Below are 12,786 nucleotides of genomic sequence, written 5' to 3'. Positions count from 1 at the left end.
TGTGGGTGAAAATTAACTTCCACTTGCCAATACTAGCCCCTGGAACTAGTGCTGGATACATGTGCAAGTCTTGCTGATGATGAGATATTTGCAGAGGCTGACTGCCTCCATGTTTCATCAAATGAGGCAGATAACTGATACCAATGTGGGTGGCTCTCATGTTAGCCTAAACCCTGGTGTTAATCTTACCCCGTCCCAAATGGTTAAAATGGTTCTAAGCACTATGGGAGTTAACATCTGAGGTCATCAGTCTCCTAGAGTTAGAACTTCTTAAACCTAACTAACATAAGGACATCACACACACGCACACACACACACACACACACACACACACACACACACACACACACACGCCCAAGGCAGGATTTGAACCTGCGACCGCAGCAGCAGCGCAGTTCTGGACTGAAGCGCCTAGTACCGCTCGTCTACAGCAGCTGGCTACTCCATCCCACGTTACTCCGCTCTATACAGCAACATTTGATACAACTGTACTTTTGTTAATTGGAAATTTACAGGACATCATTGTACTTAACATTTTATTTACTGAATTCATGCTCCTGAAAACTAGATAAATGTAAATTTGGAAACATTGAAACAAATCAATTTGAAAATAAATAGTGTCCTAATATGAGACAATCAGAAAAAACAATATCAATCAATGTAACACCAGATTAACCCTGAAGTAATGAATCCCATCTTCAGGTGTATAAAACTGTAACATACTAGAAAGGAGAGGAGGGAAAAAATATAATACAACATATCTGCAAAAAATAGTAGGGCAGACTCTCTTTCTTATTCTCCCTCCAATATTTCCTGCATTTGTTGTGCAAAAGAAATGCACTCAGGATACATAAAAGCTTTCTTTAGAGTTAACTTTGTTCTGAAGCCCATAGACAGCATCCCATGCTCTGTTCCATTTCTACATGTTAGTCTTTAGACAAACAACCACTGCAGAAAATGCATTCAGAGTTAAACTCCCTGTGTATTGCAAAGTCACTGTCTCAATCACATGCCCGCCGCTCAGGGTGGCTGAGCAGTTCTAGGCGCTACAGTCTGGAACCGCGCGACCGCTACGGTCGCAGGTTCAAATCCTGCCACGGGCATTGGTGTGTGTGATATCCTTAGGTTAGTTACGTTTAAGTAGTTCTAAGTTCTAGGGGACTGATGACCTCAGAAGTTAAGTACCATAGCGCTCAGAGCCATTTGAACCATTCAACCACATGCCTGGTACATGTGAAGAGTCCCATTTTTCAGAAGCCTTTTAGAGCATTTTCCATTGTTACTGCTCTCAAATAGGCCACACCAAAGAACTGTGCAATAACAAATGTTCCTACTTGACCTGGGTCATTTTAACACCATATTTCTATTTCTTGGAGATCATCTGTTGTAAAGAGTGACATAAATTTTACGCAAGAGGCTAAATTTTATGCGTAGAATGGGGTGATAATAGTCTTACTGCCACTGCTCTATGTTTTCGGTGCTATGTGAACTAAGATCTGATAGCTCTCAACAGAGCTGAGCACTTGCTTTAGTCAGAATCTAGCTGTCTTACATTTACATTTTCCACCTACCTCAGCAAAACTATTCACAACTTACACACGTCATTGAAACAGAAACAACACTACTTGTATGAAGATTGGAGCCATGCGAGACATGAAAAGGTAGATTGATAAAGCCACCAATATTAGTCAAACTTTACCAGAGCTATACTCACAGCTGTCTCAGCATAGACCTGACTAGTTCTGAATGTCAAAGCACACAACCAACGCAATCAGTTCATACACTAATCGTGTGTCAGAGTACACAACCTCCAGCCTTCAGTCAATACCCTTTGGCAGTTCTTCTTTCTCCCACCTGTAATTAACTGAGTTGACAAAATAGCAGGCTTCTAATAGCCACGCTGTCAGCAGTGTGCACTGTTGAGCAACCCATCCTAATTTGTTCACCGTAAAGCAATCCAACAAGAGTATTACCCCATTAATGATTTTTCCACGATTGAGTATTGGACTTCCGACATTGAAAAACATGGTGAACTTCACCCTGCTTGCTCAGTGCGCAGCTCGCAATTTTTGGGGAAGATGATGACACCACATTAGCATTCCCAGATGCCTCACTACGTTACCTAAAAGCAATATATCGGTGGTAGGCAATGAAAACTTCAAACTCCATTTTGTTTCATTTTACATAAGAAGCACGAACAGTTTGTTAAATACATTTTAAAGTGATACAAAAAGTTGCTACATATGTAACTATATAGTAGAGGCCCAGTTATTGACAGATTAGAGAAATCTATGCACATTCAAATCTTTTTGGTAACTGAGTTACTGGATTTACAAAGCATTCACAGACTAATGGAGTTACAAGGACCTCCTTGATATCATCATTTGCAAATTTCAACCTGTTTGTTTCTTACGATGTTTCATACATTTTCATTTGAAAATTCGTTATAAATCTGGACGGCAGGACAGAGATATCAACTATCATCATTCCAGACCCAACTCCAGTTTGCTACCCACTGCACCACTTTGTTGTAGAGTGATGAAAGTGTTGGAAAAGGGTACCATTACATAGGCTACTGGGTTGAAACATCAGGCACTCACCTCTTCATTCAGTTCAGCTAGTTTTGTCTCATGTACCTTCTCAGTGCTTGCTTGCAGTTTATCTTGCTCCTCATTTTCCACCTCCAGAGATGTAATAACATTCTGTATTCCTGCATTCTCATTTTCTAAATTGGATAACTGTAAACGTAGTCTGTCAATTTCATGCTGTTGTTCCTGTACCATTAACAGAATTAAAAATATATTAAAACGACAAGACAAAAAATAACCATGGTGGCCAAGTTCAGATGTCAATGATTTAGCAAAGAAAGTAGGTTAATGGCCTCCAATGTAGTCTTCACTTCACACAATGAAATACGAATTTACTAACTCTTTCTTCCCTCACTAAAGACGAAGATTCCACCCCCCACCCCCGGTAAATCAAGTGGCTTTATAATCCTTTCACAAACACAAATGGCGTGGAATGGTTAGTACGTGGAAGTGGACCCAACCCTGAAATCCTGGCTGCGATTTCAGCTGCAGAATTGGTTAAACTGAACTTTCTCTCTTTTTAGGTTTAGCTTGCTTTAATTTAATCTTGCGCACTGTAGCTCGTACAATTATGATAATATTTAACATTCTAAAGCTTATAAAGTCTAATAATTTTCACTGAAAAAGTTACATTACTAACAGGCAAGCTCCAACGACTATTTTCCGAATTTTGAAATCCTCATACACACTACAATCTATGTCTGCCAATTGTGTAACATTAAATTTCCATAGTAACATATTTCAAGCCAAAAGTGTCACAACAACACTGAACAACAAAGTTTAAATTTAACAACCATACCGAGTGAGGTGGCGCAATGGTTAGCACACTGGACTTGTATTTCGGGAGGACGACGGTGCAATCCCGCATCCGGCCATCCTGATTTTGGTTTTCCGTGATTTCCCTAAATCGCTCCAGGCAAATGCCCTGATGGTTCCTTTGAAATGGCGCAGCCGACTTCCTTCCCAGTCCTTCACTAATCCGATGAGACCGATGACCTCGCTGTCTGGTCTCCTCCTCAACAACAACCCAACCCAACCCAACCCAACAACCATATGATCACATCATCCAAAGATATTACTAACCAAAGACATTCTTTTACACATCGCTTATTTTGTTGAAGCCACTTGGAGCTCTGAGATACAGCAATCTAAAGGCGCCTGACACATTCAATAATAATGTTGAACCATCAATATATTGACCACATGACAGCACCTATTAAGGTATTGTTAATATAGATGAGACATGAAAACTTGTAGGAGACAGGCAACCATGGTCGTATTATCCTGTTGTACTTTATTGGAGCTGAATAGGACACTTCAGTGAAGTCTCACAGCCTGTCAAAAAATGACATTAATAATCAAATTTCTCATGTGACATGTTTCAGATTTATTTCCATAATCAGATATCCAAGTGCACTGTGGATGACAGGATAGGAGCAATTCTAGATGTATATGTAACACAAGCTGAGTGCTCACTAGCATGTCAGCTAATATTACATATACATTTACAGAGTCTATATGGGGACAAGGAAAAATATTCCTGGATTTTTCCCTGATCTCCCGGTTAAAAATACACTTTCTCCTTGATGAAAATACACTTTTTCAGTATTAAGGGACAGTATACTTTTCCTCAGAACTGTAAAACTTATCAATCCATTGAATCATTGTGGTTTTATACATCAGTGTAGAGTTTCCCAGCACTTTCGGAATGAAACTGGGGCAGGGAGTATCTGTGTTGTGCGGCAACATGTACACTGCATGTTTTCATACTGCGAAAGTATAAATTCGAATTCCACCAAAAACTGTGTGTCACTTTCCGAAGCATCGAAATCGAGATTGCGATCCAATTCTGTAAGCCAGACACAGCTCAAGTCGTGATCTCGCCAGCCGATGACAGTGGACATTCATTCATAGCAGAGGACACCTGACATACTCAGCCAATAGCAGCAACATCACTATTGAGTAGCGTGATCACACAAAAACAGGAAATGTTAATGGTTTAAATTAATATACATAGTGTTGCTACAAGAAAAGCAAAGCTTTCATATATGATATTGGTCTCCAAGATTAATAAGCTGCAAGAGAAGCTAAACTTTCAAATATAATATTGATATTCTTTGCCCATGTTACACCTTAAGATACATCACACAAATGTGGCAGTAAAATTTTTAATAACAGCATAAATGTCTTATCATCTGGGCTCGAAATTCTATTAAACGATCGTCCTAAACAAGTTGATTTTTAAATGGGAGTCAAATGCTCTGTGATTTAAGAAATTCACCGTACATTCTCGCTCATAGTTCGTTTTGAGTAAAAGGAAACTTGCTTTGAAAGTAACGCTCTTCAAACAACCATTCGAAATATTTTCCCACGAACTGTGGAAATAGGTTCGTTTCAGCAGTTGCCAGAGCGGGCCAGACAGCATGCATCATCGCACTTGCGCAGTTACGATGACGCAGGAAGCCTGTATGTTCATACAAGTAAAACATTAAAATATCTTACATTATTTCATAAAAGAAACAAGATATCAGAGGATACTTCAAGAGCATCAGAATTTCGTGAACCATACTAAAATCCAAAATTTGGCATAAGTGCTTATTTGTAAGTCCAGATTCAGATGCAAACTTTCTTGGAGTACCAGTACTGTATTATCTCGTGTTTGGTTCTTTATTATGGCATAATGCTATACGCACTAGAAGATGTTAACATGCACTGCAAAGCAGCAAACAGTTGAAACTATCCAATAGTGTAGAATTTAACACTTAGTTTCAAATAAATTGACTGCATCAGCGAAGAAAGTTAATAAAACCCAAATTTCTTTAGCAAACCGACAGAAATTACTTCATTGTTCTGCAGGGCAATTAATGCTTGCCTGTCAGAAAGGTGGAAATAAAATGAAATCTGTAACTAACAACAGATTTTAGCCTTCCGTAATTATGTGAATGTATTTTAATTCACTTCATAGCTCCCCACCACAGAAATCCGTTTTATTTTTGTTTGACGTGTGACAAATAATCGAAGAAAAAACAGCAAAATCACTACACGTAAACACGGGTTGCGTGGAGACTACCCACCTCCACATTACAACTCAGTCTGCTCTATGTATCAGTCCCATATCTACAATATTTCCGAACCAGGGTAATACTAGATAGTGGCACCCCCCCCCCCCTTTTCCATCGACGGTTTGAGGTAGGACACCAAAAATTTAAAAAAATCGACTTAACTGGGCATTTACGAAGAAAGAGAAGAAAACAAACAGTGTGAGTACAGTTTTTGTTTCCTTTTCTTTGTCCGTCATCCCGCCTACACAGAGCTACATTTTTAAATCTGTTTCATTATTAGGCTCTATCAATTTTTCTAGTTCCACATAAGATGCATTGACTTGGAGCCCTTTCTGACTGGCCCACCTGCATGTTATGAACTACCAAATACCATAAGTCAGTTGCCTTGTTTAATTAGTCTGCTGCTCTGGTTTTTCCAGATGTGTTTATTATATTCCACATCTCTAGCACAAACTATATAATAATTTTATTGTTAATAACATTTGTTTTCAATAAACAGTAAAGGAAACAAAAGGGAAATTAGAAAGGCGAATTATAATTCAGGGAGAGGAATTAATAACTGTGATGTTCCCCACTGACATTTTAACTCTGTCACAGTCATCTGCAATTAGCTGATGTGACTTACCAAATGAAAGCTTCCAGTGCTTTCGTTTGGTAAGTCACATCTTTGTTTTATATATTTTCAGAGTTCTTTATAGATATGCCGTAGTTCTAGAGTTCTCTGCACAAAGTTGCAATAGTTATACAGGATTTTACGAAGAAAACAATAATACTCGGAAAAATTTAAATCTCTGACAAAAAATTGCCAGATTTGCAAAAAAAATTAATAATCACAATTCTGAATAGCTCCTAAAGAGCTCTACAGAAAACACTAATGACATTTTTTGTGCAGATAATACATTATAAGATAACTGCGATGATAAGTGGTCCATTTGCACAGTCATGTGAAGCTGGCACCCGCCTTTCAAGATATACAAATATGATATAGCTCTAGAGTTCTCTGTCAAGATTTTTAATTGTTCTATAGAGTTTTGTGGAACAAAACATGAGTGCAATTCTGAATAGCTGTGAAGTTGGCAACCAGTTTTTCAGGGTTATTCATAGTTATGCTACAATTCTAGAGTACTCTATACAAATTTTGAATAGTTCTGTAAAATTTCACAAAAAATAAAATAAAAAATAAAAAACTGTAGAAACTGGGAAAATTTTAATGTTGAAAATAATATTTGACAATCTGGAAAAATAAAATTGCGATCACAATTCTGAAGAGCTCGCCAAGTGTTGTACAAGGAACTTAATGATATTTTTTGTGCAGTTAATAGTTTATAAGATAACTGAAATAATGTGTGACCCATTTTTACTACACAAAACATACAGAATCACACTAGTGTTCTGATGACAGTTCCGGTCATCGTTCTGGATAGCACCCCAAGAGTTTTACCGAAAACCCTTTTGTAATTTCTTGTGAAGATATTTGCAATTGCAATAATGTGGGACCTGTTTCATTAATGTATTGCTTTTCAATCGCAAGCTGAGCATTGGTGCCCTAGTTGTGATAGGAGCATGTAGGTACAAGTGACTAAAGTCTTGGACACGGAAAGTATGAAGCGCTAGGAAATTCTGGATAGAAATCGGGAGTGGGCCTCTGAGACCCCACTCGTATAATGTGGCGAGGATATGATGTCACCAAGTCATGTCATACGCTTATCATAAAGCAAAAATGACAGCAACCATGTGTTGGTGTCTGGAAAAGGCTGTTCGGATGGCAGACGCTAGGGACACAAGATTATCAGTGGTAGAGCGACCCTGGCGGTAGCCACCCGGACATGGAGCCAGTAGGCCATGTGACTCCAGAACCAAACCCAACCACATCATATGTTCCAGCAGCTTACAAAGAACATTGGTGGGGCTGATGGGCCAATAGCTATCCACATCAACTGCATTTTTACCGGGTTTGAGTTGAGCACCGGAATGATGGTGCTCTCCCGCCACTGCGATGGAAGAAGCCATTGCACCACATCCAGTTGAAGATGACGAGGAGACGTCACTTGTGGTCAGATGAGAGATGTTTAATCATCTGACTGTGGATCCGAGCTGGTCCGGGAGCTGTGTCGGGGCAATGTGCAAGGGCACTGAGGAGCTCCGACTCCGTAAATGGGGCATTATAGGATTCACTGTGGCATGTAGTAAGCGAGAGGACTTTCCCTTCCAGTCGCTGTTTGATGTTAATGCCAGGGACACCTGTTGGGATCTGGTACCCAAAAAGATGTCTGATCTTCGCCCAGACTTGGGAAGGTGACGTATGGCACCCAATGGTCAACATGTACCTCTCCCAACACTCCTGTTTCCGTCATTTTATAAGCTGGCGAATGTGGGCACGGAGCAACTTAAAGCCTATTAGGTGCTCTAGGGAAGGGTGCCGCTTATGTTGCTGTAGAGCTCGCCGACACTCTTTAATTGCCTCGGCGACTTACGGCGACAACCAAGGGACTGTCTTTCACCGGGGGCACCTTAAAGAACGAGGGATCGCGTTTTCCGACACAGAAACAATTGTTGTGGTGACCTGCTCAATGACAAGATCGATGGCACCAGGTGGAGGAGATTAAGCAGTGACAGCAGAGGTGAAGGCTTCCCAGTCTGCCTTACTGAAGCCCATCTGGGTAGGCGTCCATGGGCATGATGCTGGGGGAGTGACAGGGAGATGGGGAAGTGGTTACAACCACAGAGCTCGTCACGTGCTCTTCAGTGGATAGATGGGAGAAGGCCAGGACTCTAAACCGAGAGATCATTGCCAAATACGTGCCATGTGCCACACTGAAATGTGTGGGGGCACCTGTATTTAAGAGGCAGAGGTCGAGTTGTGACAGTAAATTTTCGACCTCCCTACCTCGGCCAGTAAGCATGATGCCACCCCACAAGTGGTTATGCGCGTTAAAATCTCCCAAAAGCAGGAAAGATTTAGGGATTTGATCAATTAGTGCAGCCAATATGGTCAGGGGTACTGCACCATCTGGAGGAAGATATACATTGCAGACAGTTATTTCCTGTGTTGTCCTTATCCTGACAGCCACAGCTTCAAGAGGGGTTTGAAGGAGCACAGGTTCACTGCATACTGAGTTCAGGACATAGATGCAAACTCCACCTGACACTCGATTATAGTCGCTACAGTTCCTGTAATATCCCTTATAGTCGCGGAGGGCAGGGGTCTGTACTGCCGAGAACCAGGTTTCTTGTAGGACAATGCAGAAAGCTGGTGTAAGGCTTAACAGTTGCCGTAGCTCAGCCAGATGGTGAAAAAAACCGCCACAATTCCACTGGAGGATTACGTGGTCATGAGACTGGGAAGGCATGAAACACTCAATGAGGCAGTCTACGCCTCAGGGTCACCTGCTGCCACCAGATGAGTACCTGTGCAATTGACATCCATTGTGTCTGAGGGCCCATTTTGATCTAGGTCTTCAGCAGACGCCAGAATCTCCACCTCATCCTCAGACACAGAGCTTGTAGATAGTGGTGGTGGTGGTGGTGGTGGTGGTGGCGGCGGCAGTCACTGCAGTGCCTTGGTTCTTGGGCGTCTGTTTCTTGTTAATTACCTCTCGCTGCTCCTTAGGTTTGTTTGGCTGGGAGGGCTTCTTTGATGCAGTCTCAGGGACTGAGGAGGATCGTGAAGTCCTACGACCAGCTACCTGTGATTGCTTCAGCCACTGGCAGTTATCAGCTTTGCCACTGGTAGGAACCTAGGAAGGGAGTGACCCAAGGGATCCCTTCCTGGCGAGAGGAGACAGAAGATTAATGCTTCTCCGGCTGAGAAGTGGGGACTGACATCCCTGATGGTTGGGGGAAGGGGGAAAGGGGGGTGGGGGGGGGGGGGGTGGCAGGAGTGTTGCTCCTTAAGTACTGAAGTAGGTTGTGCAGGAGTAACAGGGAGGAAAGTGCCCCCCACCATCAAGGGGGGAGGTGGAGTTTGACAGCTCTGAGAGCCAACTGTACATGGGGGAATGGAAGATAGTAGAACAGATGTAGCGGCGGCATAGGTTGACGACATATGCACAGCATGTAGCCAATCATATTTCCTCTTAGCTTCAGTGTAGGTCAGTAGGTCCAAGGTCTTATATTCCATTACTTTTCTTTCTTTCTGGAGAATCCTGCGGTCTGGCGAGCAAGGCGAATGGTGCTTTCTGCAGTTGACACAGGTGGAAAGCGAGGCACAGGGAGTATTGGGATGTGAAGGATGTCCACAATCCCGATAGGTGATGCTGGAAGTACAGTGGGAAGACACATGGCCGAACTTCCAGCACTTAAAGCGCCGCATCAGGGGAGGTATATGTCGCTTTATGTCACAGCGGTAGACCATCACCTTGACCTTCTAGGGTAATGTGTCATCCTCGAAGACCAAGATGAAGGCACAAGTGGATGCACAGGACAAAATGGACAATTCGCCGCTCTAAATCAGTGCACAGCTCATCGTCAGACTGTAAACGAAGGTCCCTGTGAAACATTATACCCTGGACCATATTTAAGCTCTTATGGGGCGTGATGGAACCAGAAACATCCCCCAGCTTGTCAAAGGCAAGCAGTGCCCGTGACTGGGGAGAGGACGCTGTTTTGATCAAGAACAACCCTGACCGCATTTTGGATAAGCCTTCCACATCCCCAAACTTGTCTTCTAAATGCTCCACAAAAAACTGAGGTTTCATTGACAAGAAAGATTGCCCATCAGCTCTCGTACATACGAGGTACCAGGGTGAATAAGCTTCACAGCCATCATTAGCCTGGCTTTCCTCCCATGGTATGGCCGGAAGGAAGGGAGGGAGGGAGGGGGGGAGGGGGGAATTTAGGGTCATATTTCTTAGCACTAAAGTTAGATCTTGACCGTTTAGGAGAGTGCTGGTGTTTGACCACCAGCAAGAGATGCTGTACTACACTTCATGGCGTGTCATCCGCCCTGATGCCAACCACTCCGACAAGGGGCCCTCCCCACAGGCGCCACCCAACTGCAGCAAAGGCCACCTGCCAGGATGGCCATTGTCAGGACTCCCGTTGCCCCAGGGTGACAGACATCTACTCCTTGGTATACGTGGGGAGTTAACGGCACAGTCATCAGCAGAGCAATCCCCACTTGGTCATGGGGCTACAACCAACAGGGTACATGGCGGCCCCACCACAACTGACTGGCTACCGTGCTGGATATCAGGTGCAAACAAGCTAAGAAGTCCATTATCGTCGACAGCGCAGAGAGTGATACTGCACAGAGGATGGAAGAAAACTCACCCAGGAGGGTTACCTTGCCCGACAGCTGGAGAATGAGCGGAAGTGCAGTTTCATGTCGATGAAGGATGGGAGAGGTCTCAGTGCATGATGGACACTATGCACCATGCAAGGCACCCATCCCCAATTGGCTCACTCTTCAGGAAAATTTTGAAAAATGGAGGACAAACCCTACAGGGGACCATCACATAAAGGCTGAAATTTGTGACACTCCTTTCAGTCGCCTCTCACGACAAGCAGGAATACTTCGGGCCTATTCTAAGCTCCGGACCCGCAGGGGGGCCCTAGTTTGGATCCACGGATCAGATTGTGTCTCTAATGAGCGAGGCCACACATAGGTAGCACACTGGGAAAAAAAATGACACTTGCGCAAGAGACCTCGCAGGTCAGCAATTCACACTGCATAAGACTGCAAGGGTGCTTATGGTGCTGGTCAAGCTGTAACCGTGCCACCAGCACATGGGTTCGGCCACCAAAATACTGTGTGAGCAACTGACAAAGTTCATCAAAGTCACATTTCTCAGGCTCGGTAGGGGGCTTCAAATTCCATACAATTTTGTATAATCCTGTACTGTTGGACATTAATGAGGCAGCCTTATCAACTGGATTGACACTGTGCCTTACTTGCCAGTGCAGCAAGAATGGCCACAGGTAATATTCCCAACTTTCCATAGACCCATCGAAGGGGGAGAACAACATTGGGGTGGCATGGAGAAAGCTACTCCGCCAGTGCCTGACTCATTGTCAGCACAGCATGACTACGGAGCAATTACGCATTCTCACTGAAGAGTTCCTGCATCTGCTCCTGCTGAAGTTTCTGTTGTTACTCCTGGAGATGCAAATACTACTGCCAGCATCGCAAAAATGTCAGGTCTATGATGGCCACAATTTAACACCAATGAAAAAGGAAGAAAGAAAAGTATCACATACGTAAGGTCACCCTACATCACACTTTTATATCTGTGCAAGGCTTGACAATGCCATGAACCATCACTGCTGCCACAAATGTAAACTATATGAGCTGAGAGCAGCTCAGCAGCAAAGCTGTGAGTTGGAACCAAAAAAGGGAACATAACTATACATGCGAGTCACTCTACTGGGGGGGGCAGAACAATGAAACAAAGTGTAGAGACAAGCTAACAGATAAACACAAATGCAAGGCTTGACAATGCCATGAACCATCACTGCTGCCACAAATGTAAACTATATGAGCTGAGAGCAGCTCAGCAGCAAAGCTGCGAGTTGGAACCAAAAAAAGGGAACATAACTCTACATGCGAGTCACTCTACAGGGGGGGCAGAACAATGAAACAAAGTGTAGAGACAAGCTAACAGATAAACACAAATGCAAAAAATGTTTACTACTTTCACTAGCGCACAGAAAAAGAGCATGGCTTGAGGCGAGCGATGATCAGATGTAGTTGCAATCAGCATAAGAACTGCCAGGTTAGTCCTACTGTCATCAACACACAAACACCTGAGTCAGTCACTTTGTCCTTGCCCCACTTCATGTGCGCCCGCATCCTAGCATTTTAAACCACCACCGCCACCACGTGGTATTCCTGCCAGCTCATCACCCTCTAGTCATGCGCATCCCACAGTTTTATAAAAAATGATTCATGTAATGGCAAATTTATTTGAAGTTACTATAGGAAACCCTCAGCAACTTTTTTTTCCATGTGAAAGTGATCCACGTGACTAGTTTGGCAGAATAGTATCTAGTGTGTACCTAGTTTGGTTTAAATCGATCCAGTGATTTATGAGGAAATGTGGAATACATACACATCCATTTCTATAACCCATAGATCATAGCCCACTATTCAAGTTCAGTAGAAAGATAGATGTTAGCAGCTAAACAAACATAACTTT

The 12,786-nt window shown here is 43.0% G+C and overlaps 1 protein-coding gene across 2 annotated transcripts in view; it reads right to left on the bottom strand.

Moving 5' to 3' along the window:
- The window catches only part of LOC124802994 (protein Spindly-A-like), a 98,554-nt gene that overhangs the window by 71,071 nt on the left and 14,697 nt on the right, over positions 1 to 12,786 (bottom strand). Inside the window, exon 3 of one of the 2 annotated variants that reach the window (XM_047264096.1) lies at positions 2,601 to 2,774. The exons of the other annotated variant lie outside the window; for it this stretch is intronic. Coding sequence (XP_047120052.1) covers positions 2,601 to 2,774 — 174 coding nt within the window. The remainder of the gene's footprint in view (positions 1 to 2,600; positions 2,775 to 12,786) is intronic. 2 annotated transcript variants of the gene reach the window in all.

This window comes from Schistocerca piceifrons, chromosome 6, assembly GCF_021461385.2.
Source record: "Schistocerca piceifrons isolate TAMUIC-IGC-003096 chromosome 6, iqSchPice1.1, whole genome shotgun sequence".
Classification (NCBI taxonomy): Eukaryota; Metazoa; Arthropoda; class Insecta; order Orthoptera; family Acrididae; genus Schistocerca; species Schistocerca piceifrons.
The sequence above is the reverse complement of the archived record's forward strand: the minus strand, read 5'-3'. Positions and strand labels throughout refer to the sequence as shown.